Source organism: Protopterus annectens, chromosome 14.part0 (genome assembly GCF_019279795.1).
Source record: "Protopterus annectens isolate FY-2018-M chromosome 14.part0, PAN1.0, whole genome shotgun sequence".
Classification (NCBI taxonomy): Eukaryota; Metazoa; Chordata; order Ceratodontiformes; family Protopteridae; genus Protopterus; species Protopterus annectens.
Window position 1 is genome coordinate 894,599,229 of NC_056748.1, and position 21,417 is coordinate 894,620,645.

Genomic DNA, 21,417 nt, shown 5'->3' on the forward strand with positions numbered 1-21,417 from the left:
ATTTGGAACAATCATGTCAATACCGTGTGCCTGGTTCCAAGCACAGAATCTCTTCCATTTTTCTGCATAAGATTTTCTGGTGCTAGGCCTCCTGGCCTCCAAAATAACATCCATAACTGCTTTATAAAGAGGTGTGTCTTGAATGGCTACATTATCCGCCATGCTGCCAGGTTTAGGGTCCTGAGTTGGCTGTGCAGTATCTGACTGTCTTGTTGAGTCAATAAGTGAGGAATTGGAGGTAGTGTCCAAGCTGGGCATTGGGACAAGCTCTTTAGGATTGGGTACCAGTGCTGGCGGGCCAGTCTGGGGCAATCAGAATCATTTTTGGCTTCTCTTGTCTGACCTTGAGGTGTACCTTGGGGAGGACAGGCAGAGGAGGAAAGGCATATACTGTTAGGGTTTTTCCAGCTGAAAGACAGAGCATCCACTTTCCATGCTTGCTTGTGATAAGTCCTTGTGCAGAATCTTTGTAGTTGGCAATTGTGAGGAGAGGCAAATAGGTCTATGTCCGGGCATCCCCAGTTCCTTGTTATCATGCTGAAGACTTGTGGATCCAATTTCCACTCGTGGGGATCCATTAGGTTTTTGCTTAGTTCATCTGCCAGAGTATTTATCCTTCCTGGCAGGAATTGTGCTTGCAGATGTACTTGGTAAGGCAATGCTGTGTCCCATAAGTTCATGGCTAGTCAGCAGAGGGGGTAGGAATGTGTGCCCCCTTGCTTGTTTATGTACCACATGACTGTGGTATTGTCCGTCTTTATCAGTAGTTGTCCTGGATGAAGTAGATCCTTGAAGGCTGTCAGGGCATTTTGAACTGCTAGCATCTCTTTTTGATTGATATGTAGATGCATTTGACTTGCGGACCATGTGCCCTGAATACATCTTCCTGCCATATGGGCCCCCCCAGGCATAATCTGATGCATCTGTTGTCAATGTCTGCCTCGCTGTGGGTAAGGTGAATGGCTGTCCTGTGTTGTGATGACAGGCCTTTGCCCACCATCGAAACTCCTGTTGCAGGCAGGGAATGAGGATAATTATTGTTTCCTGGCTGTGGCAATGTTGAGTCCAAACACTTTTTAGATACCATTGAAGTTTCCTCATATGCAGTCTTGCATATGGAATTAGCAGAATGCAGGATGCCATGAAGCCCAAAGCCTGCAGAATTTTTCTTGCAGATAACTGGGTCTTTGTTGCCAACATTTTGAAATAAGTAGTCAGTTGTCTGTGTTTGTCTGGCGTGAGATAAGCCATCTGGGCAGTTGTATTTAAGCTTGCACCCAGGAATATTATCTCTTGAGAGGGTATGAGTTTTGATTTTTTTTCGTTTACTGTGTACCCTAGGCCTGCTAGTAATGTTTTTACAAACGCCAGATGCTGTAGTAGAGTGCCCTTGTTCTCTGCTTGAATAAGGCAGTCGTCCAAGTAAGGATATATTTGAATTCCTCCTTGTCTGCAAAAAGCAATTACTGGTGCCAGGCACTTTGTGAAGACCCTGGGCGCAGTAGATAATCCAAAGGGCAGTGCAGAGAATTGGTAATGCATTGTGCCAGCTATAAATCTGAGGTATCTTCTGCATGATTGTCTGATTGGGACATGCAGGTATGCCTCTTTTAGGTCTAAAGTCACAAGCAAAGCCTTCTTGCCCAGCATGGGCAGAAGCTGCTGCAGAGTTAACATTTTGAATTTTGGAATGTCCAGGAATGTGTTCAGGATAGACAGGTCCAGTATTGGTCCCCAGGTTTTGTCCTTTCTGGGCACCAAGAATAGCCTTGAGTAAAATCCTTGCCCCTGCTCTTGCTGTGGTACTTGCTGAATGGCCCTCATGTCCATGAGGGATGAAACTTGTTTTTGTGCCTCTGCCCACTGATTGCGTGGCAGGTCTGGCATACCGTTTGGCCTTGGCAGGGTGTGAAAATGGAACCTGTAGCCCTGGGATAGGATATTTAAGACCCATTTGTCCTGGGTGATCATATGCCAATTTTGAGAAAAAAGTGCTAGTTTTCCCCCCAAAGGAGCTGCCAGAAGAGAAGTTCTTGGTGCTGGCAGGGGAAAGTCATTGAGACTGTTTCCTGTATGGCTGTGATTTTTCTTCTCTGCTTTTGGAGGTTGAAGCACCCCATTGTTTAGACCTGTATGAGCCTTGGGGCTGTGATCTGCCTCTGGGGCGTCTGTATCTACCTCTTTGTGGCCTGTCTGACACTGGAAAGGACCAATTCTTTGCAGGTCAGTTCCTGCTAAATCTGGGAGGCTGTACCTGTAAGAAATCCTTGACTGTTTGCATAGATTTAGCTTTGTCGTCCATTTTCTTCAAAACATCTTCTGCTTTAACATCAAACAAGGTATCATGTTGTAAAAATGGAGCATCTAATAATTTTGCTTTAACATGATCAGGCAGATTTTGTTCCTTTAACCAAGCATGCCTCCTAATGACAGAACCTGCAACAGCGGCCCTGCAAGAGGCCTCTAGAGAATCAAAACCACATTGCAAAGTATGCTTTCCTACTTGTTCAGCAACATACAATAAATCCTGCATTTCTTTGTTTTCTGCACATTCTGAATTTGTCAACATTTTTTGTTTAAGCAGTGACATTAGATATTGCTGATATTTAAGCATATGAAATTGACAATTTAAAGCTCTTACAGCCAAGGTAGCAGAAGTATAAATCTTTTTCCCCCATCTGTCCAGGGCCCTTGAATCCCTCTCAGAGGGTATAGGGTTTTATGGTGAGCGCCTTGACCCCTTTGGGACCCTGAGAGATTGTTTCTGGGTCTGCAGCAGGGTTTTTATAAATAAATTTATGTGAATCAGGAACCCTGTAGCATCTGTCAGGCTTAACAGGAGCTGGTGGCAAAGAGTCAGGAGACAGTCCGGACTCTGAAAATACATCATCTACAATGTCTAAAACAGGAGGAATAGCAAGGGGCCTGTGCTGAGGTAATAAAAGGAAGTCTCTGAGCCTTTTCTTGGATTCTGAGTAATCTTGGCTCTCCCAGTGGAAATGCTCCCTCATAGTATGCAGGGTTTCCCCAAAAGAATAATCCTCAGGAGGAGAGGCTGAAGGAATAGATTCTTCAGCATCAGAATCCTCATAGGGAGGAAGAGAATATTCCTGGTCAGAAGAGGAATCAGAGGAAATGGAAACCAGATCTGAAGATGCATATTCTATCTCTTGCCTAGGCCTCTTATCAGGAGGGGGATGAGAACCCCTGATCAAAGTAATTGGGTCTTCGGCCATTTTAAGCATCTGTTTTTTAGGCATGGAGGCCTGTCCAGGAGAATGCTGTACTTGTTTCTTTGTCTTTAGAGCTGCTTTAGACTTTGCCTTTGAAGCTGAAGTTGGTTTTACATACAACTGTGTAGGCCTGAAAACACCCTCAGAAGCCGATGCCTGCTCAGCGGCTCTGGACCCATCTGAGGGAATAGTTTCCGAGTGTCCAATACCTTGAGTTTCCAGCGGCCTAGTCGGCTCCACGTGGGAGTCGGAAGTGGCCTGGGGCTCTGAGGTAGCGGGCGTCAGGGGCTGCGAAAGCACTTCACTGAGAACCGGCGAAAGGCCTAGCGGAAGCCTTGTCGTCGGTTTTGGACCTTGGGTGCCTGTCGTTTTCTTTGCGCTTTTTATAAACTCCGGTAATCGGTTGCTCCGACGGCATTATATAGTTAAATCTTCTGCCAAAATAATGAAATGCAAAATTGTACCGACGCTTAATAGTGCGTTGGTTAAATCTAACACAAAACCGACAACTAGCAATGTCGTGGTCAGGGCCTAGGCAAGGAATACAGTAAGAATGAAAATCTTTTTGAAGTATTTGCTTCCCACAAGAAATACAATTTTTTACTTTTTCTGACATCAGTCTGGAGCAAGAAAAAAGTTTCCCCAACAGGGTACTTAGCTTTAATGAAGACTTTGGATCTGAAATTTGAGTTTGAAAGAAAGAAAATGGCGTCGGCTGCATCTTTTATACTCTTGGCGCACTGACGTCAGGGAGGAGGCATCAGCAACCGACGCCGGACCTAGAATTTGGAACTCAGGTCGACAGCGGGTAGCCTGCCAGCAGGATAACCCAACTGTAATAACTGCAACAGTGAAACACGATGAACATCAGCTACTTAAGATGGATAAGCAGCGCAAATTATTACACACAGAATGGTTGGTTTCTTTGTCTTACAATGAGTGTGTGAAACACAAATCCATGGACTAAGAAAGAATCCCTTAGCTTGCATAAACTTATACCACTACTAGGTGCAGTTTTACGTACTCATATAAAATCAGAATATGACACAGGTTTAGCTGCAATGAGAAAGACTTCAGTATTGGCTAATTTTCTTGGCTCTGAATCCCAAGAAAATACTGCCACTGTTGAATAATTACTCTGGCATCCCAGGCATCTCCTTCATTCCCTACTTCCCAGCATTTATTGCAACACATGCTCTTCCACTAAAAATAATAAAGGAACATAGCATTTTGGCCATGTTAATTAATACAGTCCTGTGATTCTCTGAATCGCTTAGCTATGTAAATCCCTTCCTGCAATGGCTAATTAGCATTTGTTGCTCCCTTGAAATGCCTCATTAGCATTCAATGTTGCTGTGGAAATGGCCTACTGTGGTGATTTTACTGACAGTGAAAAAAATCACCGCACTGGGACTGTCTCTGACTCAGAAAGGATTACCAAGGGGGGTTGCTGCTAGTATTAGGACTTACTGCTCATGGTTATCTCTGCTGAATCCCAGTCAAATATAGAATGACACGCCTCAATAATCTGCAGCCCAGGAATCAGTTTCACCAAAATATTGTAACACCTCCCACAACTTTTAGAAACCTGCACAAAATGACATTTGTTTTGAACTATGGTATAACAAAACAACAAAAACTGTTTCGCAAATACAAAAGAAGAGAATAAATCTTCAGCAATCTTGGTGAGACATTTTTTTTTCTTCAGACTGCCACAATAGTAAGTCAGATCTAAAAATGTGACACCCCAAAGTAAAAAAGAGCGTTTGGTCAGACAGAATATAGACTAGTTAGGAAACAATAGTCATGTCAGCTTTTATATTCGACTCTAAAAAGTATGGTACAAATATATAAAATAACCATAGTGAATCAATCATAACCAAATAATGGCTTTTAAATACTACACCAGGGAAAATAAACAATACTTTGATAACCAGTGGGAAGAAGCAAGTGTTACACAATAGATCTTACAAATGTTTTGAAGATAAAAACAACGGATTTATACATTTGTAATCTGCAAAAATCCACAAATCTTTTAAAGGGTAAGTAAAGAAGGAAATGCACAGCTGGGCCATCAAGTAAAATACATTGCCAGTATTTACATAAGTATAGCAGGTAACACAGAAAATACATACAAACTCAGGAAGGATACATAGTTTAATACCATAAGCCAGCTGGTTCATCTTCAAGTTCAACTGCTGAATCCTACACTAAGGCACTGTATGAGCACATCCACTCATGCATAAATCGTGCCATCCCAAATAGAACCAAGATGCTCTCATCCAAATAAAAGAAGCCAATCTGGTGGTCCCCTGCCATAAACAAACTTTACAACAAAAGGAAGAAACTGTTGCAGAAAAGAGGAAAATCCCAGGATGCAAAAAACTTCCTTACCAGCCTCAGTAAGAAACTGAGATCCCTCATAAAATCCTCCAAAGCTAGTTACGAAAATAAAATTGCCAAAGATTCCAAAGACAACAACAAGGCATTCTATAACTATGTCAAGAATCTAAATGGCAATGCTCAGATCTGCTCTGAGCTAAAACAGAATGGCATTAAATATACTGATCCCAAGGATATTGCCAATATCCTGGCAGATCGATTCAGTGCCAACTTCACTCCCTAAATGGCCTATCTCAATACCGGAAGATTGCCAAATTCCGGTAATAACGGCCACACAGGTAAAAAACACACTCTCCAAAGCTAAGAATACAGCATCCATGGGACCAGATGACATCCCGGGCTGTGTACTACATGAACTACAATATGAACTGGCACCTCACCTAAGTGTCATGTTTAATCATAGCCACACCTCAGGTTTCGTGCCCACTGAGTGGCGCATAGCTAAAGTTATCCCACTCCACAAGGGAGGACCCACCTTGGATCCCGGAAACTACCGTCCCATCAGTCTAACAAGCCTTATCTGCAAGGCTATGGAGCGTATTATCATGGAACTTATAAACAAAGACATTGGCAACCTTCAAACACTGGACCCCACCCAGTTTGGGTTCGTGAAGGGCCGATCTTGTCTCCTGAACTTGATTGACTTCTTCAAATCAGTCTCCAGAGCCATGGACAAGGGTAAGGTGGTCCACACAGCTTATCTAGACCTTGCCAAGGCCTTTGACACCATCCCCCACTCTGGAATCATAGATAAACTTACTAAGCTGGGCATTAATCCCTATGTCACCCAATGGGTTGCTAACTGGCTTATTGATAAAACTCACACTGTAAAAGTAGCAGACTCCAAATCCAGCTCCAGACAAGTGACAAGTGGAGTACCTCAAGGTTCAGTCCTGGGACCGCTCTTGTTTGGCATCTACTTCTCTGAAGTACAGGCCAACACTAAGGGACTCTGGATAACAAAGTTTGCAGATGACTGTAAACTGGGAGCCATTATTGAATCCCCAAATGATGTGGATACTCTACAAAAGGACCTTACAGAAAAAGATGTGGATACTCTACAAAAGGACCTTACAGAAAAAGATGCTTGGTGCCAGAGCCATGGGCTCAAGCTCAATGCCAAGAAATGTATAGTTATCCCCTTTGGGAAAAAACATGTATCCGTGAATTACCATATAGGTGGCAATACACTAAACACCAAAAGTTTGATAAGAGACTTAGGGACACAGGTGTACAGTGGTCTCACCTTCGATAACCACATCGCCACAACAGTCAGGAAATCCTTCTATGTGGCACACCTCATCACTAAGGGCTTTTCATCCAGAAAAAAGGAGGTCATTGTCCCACTGTACTCATCCCTCATTAGACCCATTATAGAATACAATGCCCCGTTTGGTATGTACCTCTCAAGACATCTGCAACAACTGGAAAGGCCACAGAAATACCTCACTAAAAGAATCACAGGCCTAAAGCAGATGCCCTACGCTGACCGCCTTAAAAAACTCCAGCTATACTCTGTCGCATATCGTCTACTCAGAGGCGATCTTTGCTTAACATACAAGGCCATGTCAAACCCAGAGCTGTTGGACATGCAACACTTAAAGAAATCCCAATCCCTCTGAGCCACATGCTCCAGGGATCTAAACCTTGTCATCACAATAAACAAAACATGCTGGAGGGGGGTTCAGGCGCCTAGGCAGTGAGCCATTTCCCTGTGATACATTTTGGCTGGGGACAAATGGCTGAAATAACATTCAGCTGCAGAGAAATATGGCTGTTTGCAAATTCCCTGTGGGCAAAGAGAAGAATGTGTTGTCATACCTACAACTTCAATAACCAAATGCACAGGGGGAAAACAAACAGCCATATTTCTCTGCAGCTGAATGTCACTTCAGCCATGTGTCCCCAGCCAAAATGTATCGCAGGGAAATGTCTTGCTGCCTAGGCGCCTGAACCCGCTGGAGGGATAGGTTCCTGACCCAGAGACTCCCCAGACTTTGGAATAGATTGCCCATACATGTCAAGCAGAGTGCCTCTTTGGTCCTCTTCAAAAGGAACCTTGACGATTGGATGGGAGAAAGGAAATTCACCCCGGGGATCACGTCAGTCGCCCTGCTAGACAGGGGTCCAGGGAAGTAAATAGTGTGGGAAGAAATAGCCAGGGAATTGTTATGGCTAGGCTTGTATAGGCCCCTAGGGCTGATAGCCTAGTACCAGCCTATGAACCTATGGTTACTTTGTGGGCAGGCATAAAATGACCCTCCTTTACATCAGTATTAGTTCAGAAGAGCTATTGTAATTGCTCCATCCTGTCCCCAGTCATGCTTTTCAAGGTACAGGCTGGCACCCTGCAGCCATGGTTTTAACTCCTTGATGTTCTATATAACACAGTATTAATGTCCACACAAAATAAAAAAATCAGCTGACAACTGGGACTACAGCACACTAAAATATAAACTTTGCATCTTTTGTCCCTCTCCTGTACAGCAAGGAATTTATGATGGTACCTAGGAAACATACTGAAGAGAATACTTAACATTATGCAAACCATGCAGTTTAGGGGACCTAGATGTGAATTTATATTCTGATACCTAAAGCACTGCTGAGGCTACTAAACAACACACAATATACATATATACAATCTGAGAATACTGGCATGCACTATAAAGAAAGGCCATTCCCTGAACACTACATCAAACGTTTTGCACAGATGTCTCATCATTCCTCTCAACCTTTCAGCACAAGAAATGTGGACAAAGACAGAAATAATGGGGGGGGGAGACAAAGGCCCAATAATTGGGACAGATTTTAAATATTGTTCATATACATTTAGAAAGTTGCTAGAATTAAAAAAATTGAATTATTATGCATTTTCTGAAGGAAATGAAGTCTGAAACTCAAATGTATGTCATTTAGTTAGTTCAATCCTCGATGATTTCCCAGCAAACCACACATTTTTATGAGGAATAGACCAAAAATATGAGGCGAAAATCTGGACAGTTGAGCGCTATGTGTCTGATAAACTCCATTGTAAGAAAGCTGTCACCACCTCTTCAATGCTGCAAAACTTCCAACACATCCAATTTAAGTCTTCCATTTTTACCACTAGGTTTTCATGTCACTCATCACAGAAACAAAAAAAAGGGCCTTACTTGTCTGAGGTCAATGAATGCTAACTGCAGGGTGTCTCCTTGGAATCCAGGCACAGGCTCAGAAGTAGCAAACACTGCAAGAAAAGAAAGGAAAGAATTAAAATAAGCACACTTTAATTTTAGCAGCTCCATGTAAAAAGTAGTAATATAGACTGCTAACAATGTACTATCATAATTTGTTTTTGTTTTTGATGGCATACAAACCCCTCTGACCACCCAAGTGTACTTGTACATAACTACAGGAGGGACACGCATTTTCTTATCTTAAATGATAATTCTGACCGCAAGATTCTGGACACAGTTGTTACAATTTTAAAGCACTGTTTATTTACTTACATAAATGCAAAGGTCATAACAAACTGAATTTTTTTTTCAGTTTTCTGCCCTTAAGTGAAATGTGTTGCAGAACAATTCTGAAAAGATGCCACCAATTCCATGGCTGTCAACATTTTTTAAACATCTGTTTTAGATGTAGCATCTGTGCAATAAAAATCCTACCTCTAGCCAAACAGTAATTAAAGACAACACCAGGGTGGAAGTTAGCTTAACATACACACAACAGATGAAAAGCTTTAAGAATCACATTCACTTCTTGACTGAAATGTCTGTTCTTGCCTTTAACAAGTTTTTGAAAATAGAATTTATTCTTTTTAAAAATGCTGTCATACCTTAGATGCCATGAATATTTTTCTGGCCTGTAAATATCAGTAGTCAGTGATGTTGCAGCACGTGTATCTGAAACCAAGCTTCTGCTGGATGGACAACCTTTATATCTGTTATAGGGCTGATGCACTTGATGGGTTATATTTTTTTGCCTTTTACACCTATCTAAAGTCCCTGACCTATCTAGTTACCAAATGTATAGTTATTCAACATCTTTGTGAATATCCCATAAATTTATGGCTCACTGGAAAAACCTCTGCCTTGCAACTCAATAACCTAAGGTTCAATCCTTATCTCCAGTCACTGTCTGCATGGAATCTGCATGAGACTATGTGAGTTTTCTCTAGGTACTCTGGTTTGCTCCCATGTCCCAAAACATGTTTTTAAGATAACAACTAATCTAATATTCATCAACCATTAAGAGCAGTGACGTTGCTGATGAACTCATTTTTCAGACTCGCACTTGATAGTGAGAAATAGCTTAAAATATAAGAAATATCCACACTAATTTTGTTACCAAAAGCACTTGGTAATTCATTATACACATTGGCAACAAACTATAGGTTCACAGATAAATACTACGTTAGCTGCCCTTGCGAGCCATTTTAAGTCTAGCCAGTTTCTCTTTTCATGCTCAAATTAACCTATCTCATTTGGTCAAAGAGTGGTACTACCTATCCCATGGTTGAAAGTTATATATTACCCCTAATCAGAATAACTGGAATCGCACCATAGATAATTTGAGGGGACACATCCATGGGATAAAACATTTAGGAGCTGACTCTGTTCATTAGTACTTCAGGGGGCAGTCACTGGGTAAGTTAAGAAGTTATGTTCTTACCATAACCTTCATTCCGTGTTGTTCATTTACAGTCATCCTCAACATATGGGACTTGGATCCGACCCTCAGATCTGACTCTGCCTTTATTTCAGCCTGGAAGGCATGGAAGCCTACAAATTCTCAAGCTCCTCCCTACCCATCATGGTCTGGTCCCCATTACTCTCAGAAAATTACATGTAGCTTAAAAAAAAAAAGGAAGAAGAAGCAGAAAAAAGAAGAAATAAAAAACCACATGAATTGGCATCTCTGCAGTTCAACAACCTAGGAACAGGAGGTGTTGAATGTGTTCTCATATACATGCTTCTTCCTACAGAGGAGGGGATAGGATGGTGTGCAGCTGAGGATGAATGAAAATGGACAACACAGATGGAGCATTATGATAGGAGCATAACTTCTTTATCCGAAGTTGTCAATTTTCATTCATCTGTCATTTCATTCGTCTGTGCACATCAAGTGAATGTAACAAGTATTCTCCTTTGTTACGGAAATTTGGAAAGAATATGGAGAGGTTAATGGTCTGTTTAATATTGGATTTTGACACCACCTTCAGTAGAAAGGGAGCACTGGTATGTAAAGTAACCCTATCCTTAAGGAAGAATAAGTAAGGAGGTTTCCAGGATAAAGCCTGAAGTTCTGATATTCTTCTGGTCGAAGTTATAACAACCAGAAAGGCTGTCTTCCAAGAGTAGACATTTTAAATCACATTTGGCTGCAGGTTCAAAATGAGACTTAGTCAGGACTTGCAGTACTAGACTTGCATCCCATTGGGGAACAGGGTCCTTAAAAGGAGATCTGAGCAAGAAAGTGCCCTTCAAAAACACTTTACAGATTTTTGAGGAAGCCAGAGAAAAATTCTGGAATCCCACATGACAATTTTGAAATTGCTGCTAGCTGAAATTTAACTGTAGATGAACTTCCTCCATTATTAAACAACCCCCCGCTAGAAATTCAAGGACTGCATGTATAGGAGCTGTAAAGGGATCTATGTGATTCTGCTCCACCCAATAAATAAATAATTTCCATTTGCTTTTGTACAATTTTTTGGTGGATGGTGTATGGGACAACAACAGAATGGAACGGACTGGGGAAAAAAAGCATAGGTTCCCTGGCCATCAATGGAATTGGAGAAACCATGCGGTCAGTCTGAGGTTCGAAATGTATGGGTGAGTCAGTCCTGTCAGATGGGATAGTATGTCTGTAGTCAGATCCAGAATCCAAGCTGGAGACAATAGATGAATGCAAAGAAAGGAGACTCACACTTGTCAAAGGCAGTAAGGTGCAATGAGGATAATTCTGTTCTTCAATCTGGCTGCTTTCTGTAGACATCTCGGGATCAAGGGAGTTGGGAGATAGGTGTTTAACAGATTGGGGGGCCAATCTTGGAGAACAGCATCCCTCAGTGACTCCTCCATTGGGGGGACTAGGACAAAGAAGCTGCTGCACTTGTTGTTTAGGGGAGATGTAAATAGATCACAGAAAGGCTGACCCCACTGATGGAAATCATTTCTCCCACCTTGTGGTTGAGAGACCACTCATGAGATAATAGGATGGACCTGCTGAGTTTATCTGTTATCTCACTGGACTTCCCCAGAATGAGTGTTGCCACCAGAAAGCAATTGGAGGGTATCGTCCATTGCCACACATTAACAGCTTCTTCACATAGGGAATAAGATCTGGTTCCTTCTTGTTTGTTGATACACCAAACTACTGACATACTGTCTGTTTGAATCACAACTGTCCTAAGAAGGAGTGAGTTTTGGAGTGCTTGCAATGCAAGCACCACCACTCTCATCTCTAGAACACTGATATGCAGATTGACTTCTTCTGGGGACCAAGTGCCTTGGACTATCTTCCCCAGATAATGTATTCCCAACAAATCTGAGAAGCATCCATGGTCACTATGGCCTTGGGCTGAAGAAGTATGAATGAAAGACCTTGTTGGGGCTGGCATGACTGCATCCACCATGAGAGGTAACGTTTGCACGTTTAGGTCACTCTTATCTTTGTGGATATAGGGTGGCTGAAAAAGGACCACTGTATTTGCAGCATCCATTGTAAAAAGTCTCATGTGATACCTTGCCAGGGGCTCAAGGGTTATGGCTGCAGACACTGAACCTACAGCCTGAAGAACAATTCTGGCTGAAATCTTCATACTGCAGATGATTCTTCTGACTTGGTTTCTTATTCACAGGTTTTTACTAGGTTAATGACCACAAGGGCCTTTTTAAGCCTAGCCAAGCATCCCATATCTCTGACAAGTTCTGATACCCTTGATAAGTGTAAGGATGGGCCTAGGAGATGAACTATTTACAGGTTACCTGTGTCCAAAGAGACATAGGAGCCAAGCAGGGATGAATTTCGGGTTTCCCATCCAATTGTCCAAGTTGCACTTGAATTGGGTTAGGGAGGAACTCTGCTTCACATGGATGGGGAGCCAGTTCCATAGACAGGGTAGTCTCTGGGATACATACCTAACTCTCCAGCAGGTCCTACTTATATCACAGGCAAGGTTTAAGTCTTTAGAACGGGTAACTCTGGTTCTGTTTGTTTTGTGGATATGCAGGAGGTCCATCAGAGTGGGGTCTGACACTGCCCTGTATGCCAGACATAGCTCTCCCCTCAAAAACCTGTAGGAGACAGAATACAGGGCTAGGGCTTTGAGGCAGTCTGCAAAAGACATTTTACTTATTCCCTGTATTCTTTTAGTGGGGAACCTCTGTGGACATTCCAATTGTTGGATATGCCTGGTTAGGTACATACCAAAGGGGGCACTGTATTCAATGACAGGTCTGATGAATGCCGAATACAGTTGAACAATGACTTCCTTGGAGTTAGATGCCATACTCTTGTTTATAAGTTGCGCAACATAAAATGATTTCCTCACTACTGTAGACACTTGATGGTCAAAGTCTAGATTACTATCTGTGTGTGTCCCTAAGTCCCTGACTGCTGGGTCAACTCTAAGGGGTGTGTTTTTTCAATATGATAGCTACCAGGACTGATAGTCTGTACTTGTGATAATGGAAGGGACACAACCATGGATTGTGTATCAAAGATTGCGCCTATGAATTCCAGCTTCTGGGTGGGTTGCAAGTGTGATTTGTTGTGATTTACAGTGGTTCCAAAAATTAAGCAACGTCTTACTATCTAGTCTCTTGCTTGTATCAAACTGTCTGGTTGGAGCGGTGATGAGCCAGTCATCCAAATATGGGAACACCCAGATTCCCTGCAGCCTTAGATGTGCTGCTACCACTCCCATTCATTTGGTAAACACCCTGGGGACTGTGGTGAGACCAAAGTGCAGTGCTCTGAACTGAGAGTGGCCGGCTTCCACTCGGAAGGGTAAGTACCTCCTGGACTGTCTGTTCATCTTTATGTGATCGTACGCATCCTAGAGGTCTAATACAGCACATCCATTCATCCTTTCCTAGGTTCATAGGTTGATACTAGGCTATCGGCCCTAGGGCCTATACACGCCTAGCCATAACAATTCCCTGGATATTTCTTCCCACAATATTTACTTCCCTGGACCCCTGTCTAGCAGGATGACTGACATGATCCCCGGGGTGAATTTCCTATCTCCCATCCAATCGTCAAGGTTCCACTTGAAGAGGGCCAAGGAGGTGCTCTGCTTAACATGTATGAGCATTCTATTCCAGAGTAAGGAGAGTCTCTGGGTCAAGAACCTATCCCTCCAGCACATTTTGTTCATTGTGATGACAAGGTTTAGATCCCTGGAGCGTGTGGCTCTGAGGGATTGGGATTTCTTTAAGTGGAGCATGTCCAACAGCTCAAGGTTTGACATGGCCTTGTATGTTAAGCAGAGATCGCCTCTGAGTAGACGATATGCCACAGAGTATAGCTGGAGTTTTTTTAGACGGTCAGCATAGAGCATCTGCTTTAGGCCTGTGATTCTTTTAGTGAGGTATTTTTGTGGCCTTTCCAACTGTTACAGATGTCTTGTGAGGTACATACCAAATGGGGCGTTGTACTCTATAATGGGTCTAATGAGGGATGAGTACAGTGGGACAATGACCTCTTTTTTTCTGGATGAAAAGCCCTTAGTGATGAGGTGTGCCACATAGAAGGATTTCCTGACTGTTGTGGTGATTTGGTTATCGAAGGTGAGACCACTGTCCACCTGTGTCCCTAAGTCTCTCATCACACTTTCAGTGTTTAGTGTACTGACACCTATGTGGTAATTCATGGGTGCATGTTTTTTTTCCCAAAGGGGATAACTATACATTTCTTGGCATTAAGCTTGAGCCCAGGGCTCTGGCACCAAGCATCTGTTTCTGTAAAGCCCTTTTGTAGAATATCCACATCATTTGGGGATTCAATAATGGCTCCCAGTTTGCAGTCATCTTCAAACTTTGTTAGCCAGAGACTCTTAGTGTTGGCCTGTACCTTCACAGAAGAAGATGCCAAACAAGAGCGGTCCCAGGGCTGAACCCTGAGGTACTCCACTTGTCTGGAGCTGGATTTTGAGTCGGCTACTTTTACAGTCTGGGTTCTGTCAGTAAGCCAGTTGGCAACCCATCGAGTGATGTAGGGATTTATGCTCAGCTTAGTAAGTTTATCTATGATTCCAGAGCGGGGGGGGGGTGTCGAAGGCCGTGACGAGGTCCAGATAGGCTGTGTGGACCACCTTACCCTCACCCACAGCTCTGGAGACTGATATGAAGATGTCAATCAGGCTCAGGAGATAAGATCGGCCCTTCACGAACCCAAATTGCATGGGGTCCAGTGTTTGAAGGCTGCCAATGTCTTTGTTTATAAGTTTCATGATAATGAACTGTACCATGACAATCTGGAACTTTGTGTGTGTGATTGACTTGTTTAACACACTGAGATCCAAAATTGGCCTCCAGTCCCCTGTTTCCTGGAAAACAAAGAGAACTTTGAGTAAGTTCCGGATCCTATTTGGTGTGGTGTGCCCTCTTAGATGACTCTTTTTGCGAGCAACTGCTGAATTTGTTGAGTTGTCAGCTCTCTCTGATTAGGGGGAACATTGGGGAGCTTTGTTATCGATAGGGGGCAGAAGGAAAAAGGGTATGATATATCCTCTGGTAATAATTCTCTGCACCCAAGTCTCATTTGTTATATTTAGCTAGGCTGTTTGGTGCAAGGAAAGTCGACCCTCGACTGCCTCCAGAGGAAGACAACTGGGCTTGCTTTTAAAGAAGGTATCTATGGACCCTGTATTCTGTGGGCCTCCTCTGCCACAAGGATGGCATCTGTCATTATCTCTTCCCCCTCTGCCTCTGGGAGAAAGTACAGTTTTGTACCTACCATAAATGTAGATGTTCGAGTGCTAATACAGCTGCATTAATCACAGATGTGTTTTCTGCCGTCAGGCGGGTCCTCGGTCGGCCGAATTCCAAAGTCTAGGTCCGGCGTCGGTTGTTGTCGCTTTCTTTCCTGACGTCAGTGCGACAGGGGTATATAAGACACAGCCGACGCCATATTCTTCAGTCTTTCTTGCCCCAGATGTCAGGTGCCCCCAGAAGGAAGGCAATACATAAATTATATATATATATATATATATATATATATATATATATATATATATATAGTCAAGCAATGCAATATAATCAAAAATCAGTAGTTGCAAGCAAATACACCATAGAAGGATAACCCAATCAGGTTGTATGAGGACGTGTTAGCCATTAGGCCTTTACCAAGAGGGGAAGGAGGGAGGGAAACCTGTACTGCAGCTGTATTAGCACTCGAACATCTACATTTATGGTAGGTACAAAACTGTACTATGTTCATCGTGCATACAGCTGCAGTAATCACAGATGGGTAGAATCCCAAAGCTACGCACAGGGTGGTAGGCACTAGGTGGAACTGGGAGCAGCTAGAATGCCCTGCAACACAGCAGTGGCAAAGCCTGCTCTAGTTCTGGAATATAAAGGCAGGTGGTAGTGTTTTGTGAAGGTATGCACAGAACTCCAAGTGGCTGCCTCCAAAATATCTTTGGTAGGGACTCCTCTGAGGAAGGCTGTAGAGGTAGCTGTGGCCCTTGTGGAGTGGGATCTGATGCCTGTAGGAACAGGTTTGCCATGAAAGAAGTAACAAAACCGTATGCAATGGCCTATCCATTTTGAAATTGTCTGTTTGGAAATTGGCTTCCCTTGAGCTCCTACAGCATAGGACACAAAAAGTTGTTCCGATTTCCTGAAGGGCTGTGTTCTGTCCAAATAGTAACGTAGCTGTCTATGGATGTCTAAGGAATGTAGCAGCCTTTCCCCTTTGTTTTGAGGATTGGGGTAAAAGGTAGGTAAGTGTATGGCCTGATTTAAAGCTACCCTGGATACTACCTTAGGCATAAATGACGGGTTGGTTCGTAGGGAAACCCTGTCCTGATGGAAGATGAAAAAGGGCTGCACAGTCATGAGGGCTTGTAGTTCCGAAACCCTACGAGCTGAGGTAATGGCCAGAAGGAAGGCTGTTTTCCAGGACAAATATTGCAAATCTGTTGAGGCAGCTGGTTCAAAGGGAGGTAATGTTAATTTTTCTAGAATGTAGTTAAGGTCCCAGGCTGGTATTGGTTGTTTCCTTGGAGGTCTTATATTCTTAGCTCCTCTGAGGAACTGTCTTAAAAGTGGGTGAGAGAATAAGGGTGGATCAGTGTTGTATTCTGCAGAAATGGCTGAGGCATGAATTTTGATGGAGGAGAATGAAAGTCCACTGTTCAAAAGCTCAGCTAAATACTGTAATATCTGAGGCAAATTCAGTTTTCTAGGATCCTGGCCTTTTTTCTCATTCCAAGCAAAAACGCTTCCATTTTATGGAGTAAGCCTTTCTAGTAGACGGCCTTCTGGCCTCCAAAATGACATCCTGCACCTCTTTGGAGAGTAGGGTCTGTTGTGGTGTTAAGGAATTTTCCATGCAGCCAGATTTAGAGTTTTCAGCTGACTGTGAAGAGTTTTGTAGCTGTGCTGAGTCAGTAGAAGAGGCATTAGAGGTAGGGTCCAGGGAGGAGTATGTGTTAGGCTCCTCAGGAGTGGGTACCAGTGTTGTCTTGGCCAGTCTGGAGCAATCAGTATCATCTTCAGTCTGTCTGCTCTTGCTTTCAAGAGCACCTTGGGCAGAAGAAGCAAAGGTGGGAAAGCGTAAACTGTCCATGCTGCCCAACTGAAAGAAAGGGCGTCCACTCTCCAGGCCTTTGGATGAAAGGTCCTTGAACAGAACTTTTTCAATTGATGATTCCTGTGGGAGGCGAAGAGATCTATGTCTGGTCTTCCCCACGCCTGGGTTATTTTTGTAAACACTTGAGGATGCAACTTCCATTCGTGTGGATTTGTCATATTTCTGCTTAGATTGTCTGCCAGCGTGTTTTCCAATCCTGGCAAGTACTGTGCTTGAAGATCGATTTGCCATTCCAGAGCCAAGTTCCAAAGTGACATGGCTAGCCTGCACAGGGGGTATGGATGTGTTCCTCCTTGTTTGTTTATGTACCACATTACTGTGTTGTTGTCTGTTCTTATCAATAATTGCCCTGGATGCAGGAGGTCCTTGAAAATTGTAATTGCATTTATCACTGCTAGCATTTCTTTTTGATTGATGTGAAGGTGCTTTTCCTTTTGGGACCATTTGCCCTGAATGCACCTGTCTGTCATGTGTGCCCCCCAGTCGTAGTCTGAGGCGTCTGTTGTGATGACTTGATTTGCTTGAGGCTTGCAGAATGGAAGACCTGTGTTTGTTTGGCATGCTTGGGACCACCATAGAAATTCCTTTTGCAAACATGGAATTATTGGTATTATTGTTTCCAAACTGTGGCTGTGTTGAGACCATAGGTTTTTTAGGTACCATTGAAGTTTCCTCATATGCAACTTTGCACATGGGATTAGAAGAATGCAAGATGCCATGAAGCCCAGAGCCTGCAGGATTTTCCTTGCAGTGAGCCTGGTACAATTTGCTAGTATTTTGAAGTAATGAGTTAGTTGCCCTTGTTTTTCTGGCGTAAGATAGGCCATCTGGGTGTTTGTGTCCAAGTTGGCACCCAAGAAAGTTATTTTCTGAGATGGTGTTAGCCTGGATTTTTCCTTGTTGACTGTGTATCGCAGAGAATTCAATAACCGTGTTACATAAGCCAGATGTTCCAGAAGTATGTGCTTGTTGTCCGCTTGGATCAGGCAGTCATCCAAATAAGGGTAAATTTGTATCCCTTGAAGTCTGCAGTAGGCAATTACTGATGCCAGGCATTTCGTGAATACTCTGGGCGCAGTAGATAAGCCAAAGGGCAATGCAGAGAATTGATAGTGGATTGAACCTGCAAGAAATCTGAGGTATCTTCTGCAGCTTTGTCTGATTGGGACATGCAGGTATGCCTCCTTGAGGTCCAATGTTACCAGCCAAAACTCCTTGCCCAGCATGGGAAGAAGCTGCTGTAATGTCAGCATCCTGAATTTTGGTACGAGTAGAAATGTGTTTAGGATGGATAAGTCCAAAATGGGTCTCCAGTCGGTTCCTTTCCTTGGTACCAGAAAAAGTCTGGAATAAAAACCTTGACCTTATTCGTGAGTAGGTACCTCTTGAATAGCTTTCATGGCCATAAGCTTTGAAATTTGTATTTGAGCCTCTGCCCTTTGATTGTGTGGCAGGTTCGGCATGCCTCTCATTTTTGGAAGAGTGTGAAAATGAAATCTGTAGCCTCTGTTTATAATGTCCAGGATCCATTTGTCTGTTGTGATAATATGCCAATTTTTTGTAAATAATGCCAGCTTTCCTCCCAAGGGTGCTGTTAGCTGAGACTTGCTTGGCATGAAAAGGGGGAAGTCAATGGGTTTGTTCCCTGTATTGCTGTGCACTGTCCTCGCCACCTCTTGGTGCTGGAGTTTGCCATTGTCTGCCTCTATATGATCCTTGAGGTTGTCCTCTGCCCCTTGTGTGCCTGTATCTACCTCTTTGTGGCTTGTCCGTGGCTGGAAAGGACCAGTTCTTTGAAGGCCAATTTCTGCTAAAACGTGGTGGTTGAACCTGTAGAAAAGCTTTGACAGTTTGCATAGATTTAGCTTTTTCTTCCATTTTCCGTAGCATCTCCTCAGCATTAGTACCAAATAGTACATCCTTTTGTAAAGGAGCATCTAGTAGCTTAGCTTTAACATGGTCAGGCAAGGTTTGTTCCCCAAGCCAGGTATGTCTACGAATGACTGATCCTGTCACAGCAGCTCTACTTGAGGCCTCTAGGGCATCATAGCCACATTGTAAGGTGTGTTTACCCACTTGTTCTGCACTATGCATCATATCCTGCAACTCCTTCAAATCTGATTGTTCAGGTTGAGACATTTTATTTCTTAGTTGTGATAACAGAAACTTCTGATATTTAAGCATATGGAACTGACAATTTAAGGCCCTCATGGCTAGGGTGGCCGAGGTATATACCTTTTTCCCCCACCTTTCTAAGGATCTAGACTCTCTTTCGGACGGTAGTGGATTCTTAGCAGTAGAGGCCTTCATTCCCTTGGGGCCTTGAGAAATGGTTTCAGGGTCAGCATTATGGCTTTTGTAAAGAAAATGGTGAGAGTTAGGAACTCTGTAGTACCTATCAGGCTTGACTGGGGCAGGAGGCAGGGAATCCGGATTTAGGCAAGCCTCCGAGTAAACATCATCAAGTATGTCCAAGACAGAAGATATCGCCAGAGGTCTGTGCTGAGGTAACAAAAGAAATTCCCTAAGTCTTTTCTTGGAATCAGAAAAGTCTTGGCCTTCCCAATGGAAATGTTCCCTCAAGGTGTGCAAGGTTTCCCCAAAAGAAAAATCCTCTGGGGGAGATACAGAAGGAATGGACTGCTCAGCATCCGAATATTCAAAAGGGGAGTACGAGTGTTCCTCTTCATCAGAATGTTCTGAAAAAATGGAATCCTGGTCAGAAGAGGGAGAAGCTTCCTCCACTCTGGGTCTCCTGTCTGGAGGGAGCTGGGAACCCCTGATAAGAGTAATTAAATCCTCAGCCATTTTTAGCATCTGCTTTTTAGGCATGGGTCCTGGAGATGGGCCCTGTGCAACAGGCCTCTTGGGATGCATGGCTGATTTGGACTTAGTAAAGGCCTTAATGGAGAAGGAAGATGAGGGTCTAAAGACACCATGGGTGGAGGTGGACCTATCCACATTAGGAGGCTCAACACTCACAGTGGCTTCGGTGGTTGTAGTCTGGGTATGGGCCGAGGTACCTGCGGTCTTGGTTACAGAGGACACCACCAAAGAAGTGTCGTCGGTAGTCAGGCACCTCGCTGGGAACCGGACCACGTGTAGCCGGTTTTGGCGTGGTGTCGGTCTTTGTCCTTGCGTTTTTTGGACAAAACGGTAGTCGGAGTATCCGACGACATTTTATAATCAAAGGCTTTACGAAAAAAGTGCTGGGCAAACTCCGCCCGACGCTTAATAGTGCGTTTATTGAAAGTAGCACAAAAGCGACAGGCAGAGACGTCGTGGTCTGGGCCTAAACAAGGTATGCAGAGGGAATGGAAATCCTTATGCGGTATTTGCTTCCCACAAGAAATACAATTGTTAACTTTGTCTGACATCGGTCTGAGGCAAGAAAAGTTTCCCCAACAGGGTACTTAGCTTTAAAGAAGACTTCGGTTTCCAATTATTCGTAATTTCAGGAGCGGGCCGACCGGCACTTGCGAATTGCTTCTGCTTCGGGCACCGCGCGGCAAAAAAGACTGAAGAATATGGCGTCGGCTGTGTCTTATATACCCCTGTCACACTGACGTCAGGAAAGAAAGCGACAACAACCGACGCCGGACCTAGACTTTGGAATTCGGCCGACCGAGGACCCGCCTGACGGCAGAAAACCCATCTGTGATTACTGCAGCTGTATGCACGATGAACATCTAGTTCCATATGTATCTTGGAATGGACCTTGAGATTCTCTGAACCACATTTTGTCGCCTCCTCGTAGATTCCTTGAAAAGGTACTCCAATGGCAGACAAGATCTTTCCATCTTTTTCACACCTGGAGAGTGTTTCTTTCACCATGGGTCCAAAAGTGAAGCTCCAGCTATGTATTTTATTTGCAGTTTACTTGCCAGAATGGTCCATTGGGCCACTAGGAGCCCGTTTTCAATGGAGTCCTGGGGAGAAAAGCTCCAGAATAATACAAAAAATACAAAAT

The 21,417-nt window shown here is 43.5% G+C and overlaps 1 protein-coding gene across 2 annotated transcripts in view; it reads right to left on the bottom strand.

The window, feature by feature from the left end:
• The window catches only part of EXOC6 (exocyst complex component 6), a 1,799,203-nt gene that overhangs the window by 241,439 nt on the left and 1,536,347 nt on the right, over positions 1 to 21,417 (bottom strand). For both annotated transcript variants that reach the window (XM_044056688.1, XM_044056689.1), the window contains one exon: positions 8,789 to 8,862. In XM_044056688.1, coding sequence (XP_043912623.1) covers positions 8,789 to 8,862 — 74 coding nt within the window. The remainder of the gene's footprint in view (positions 1 to 8,788; positions 8,863 to 21,417) is intronic.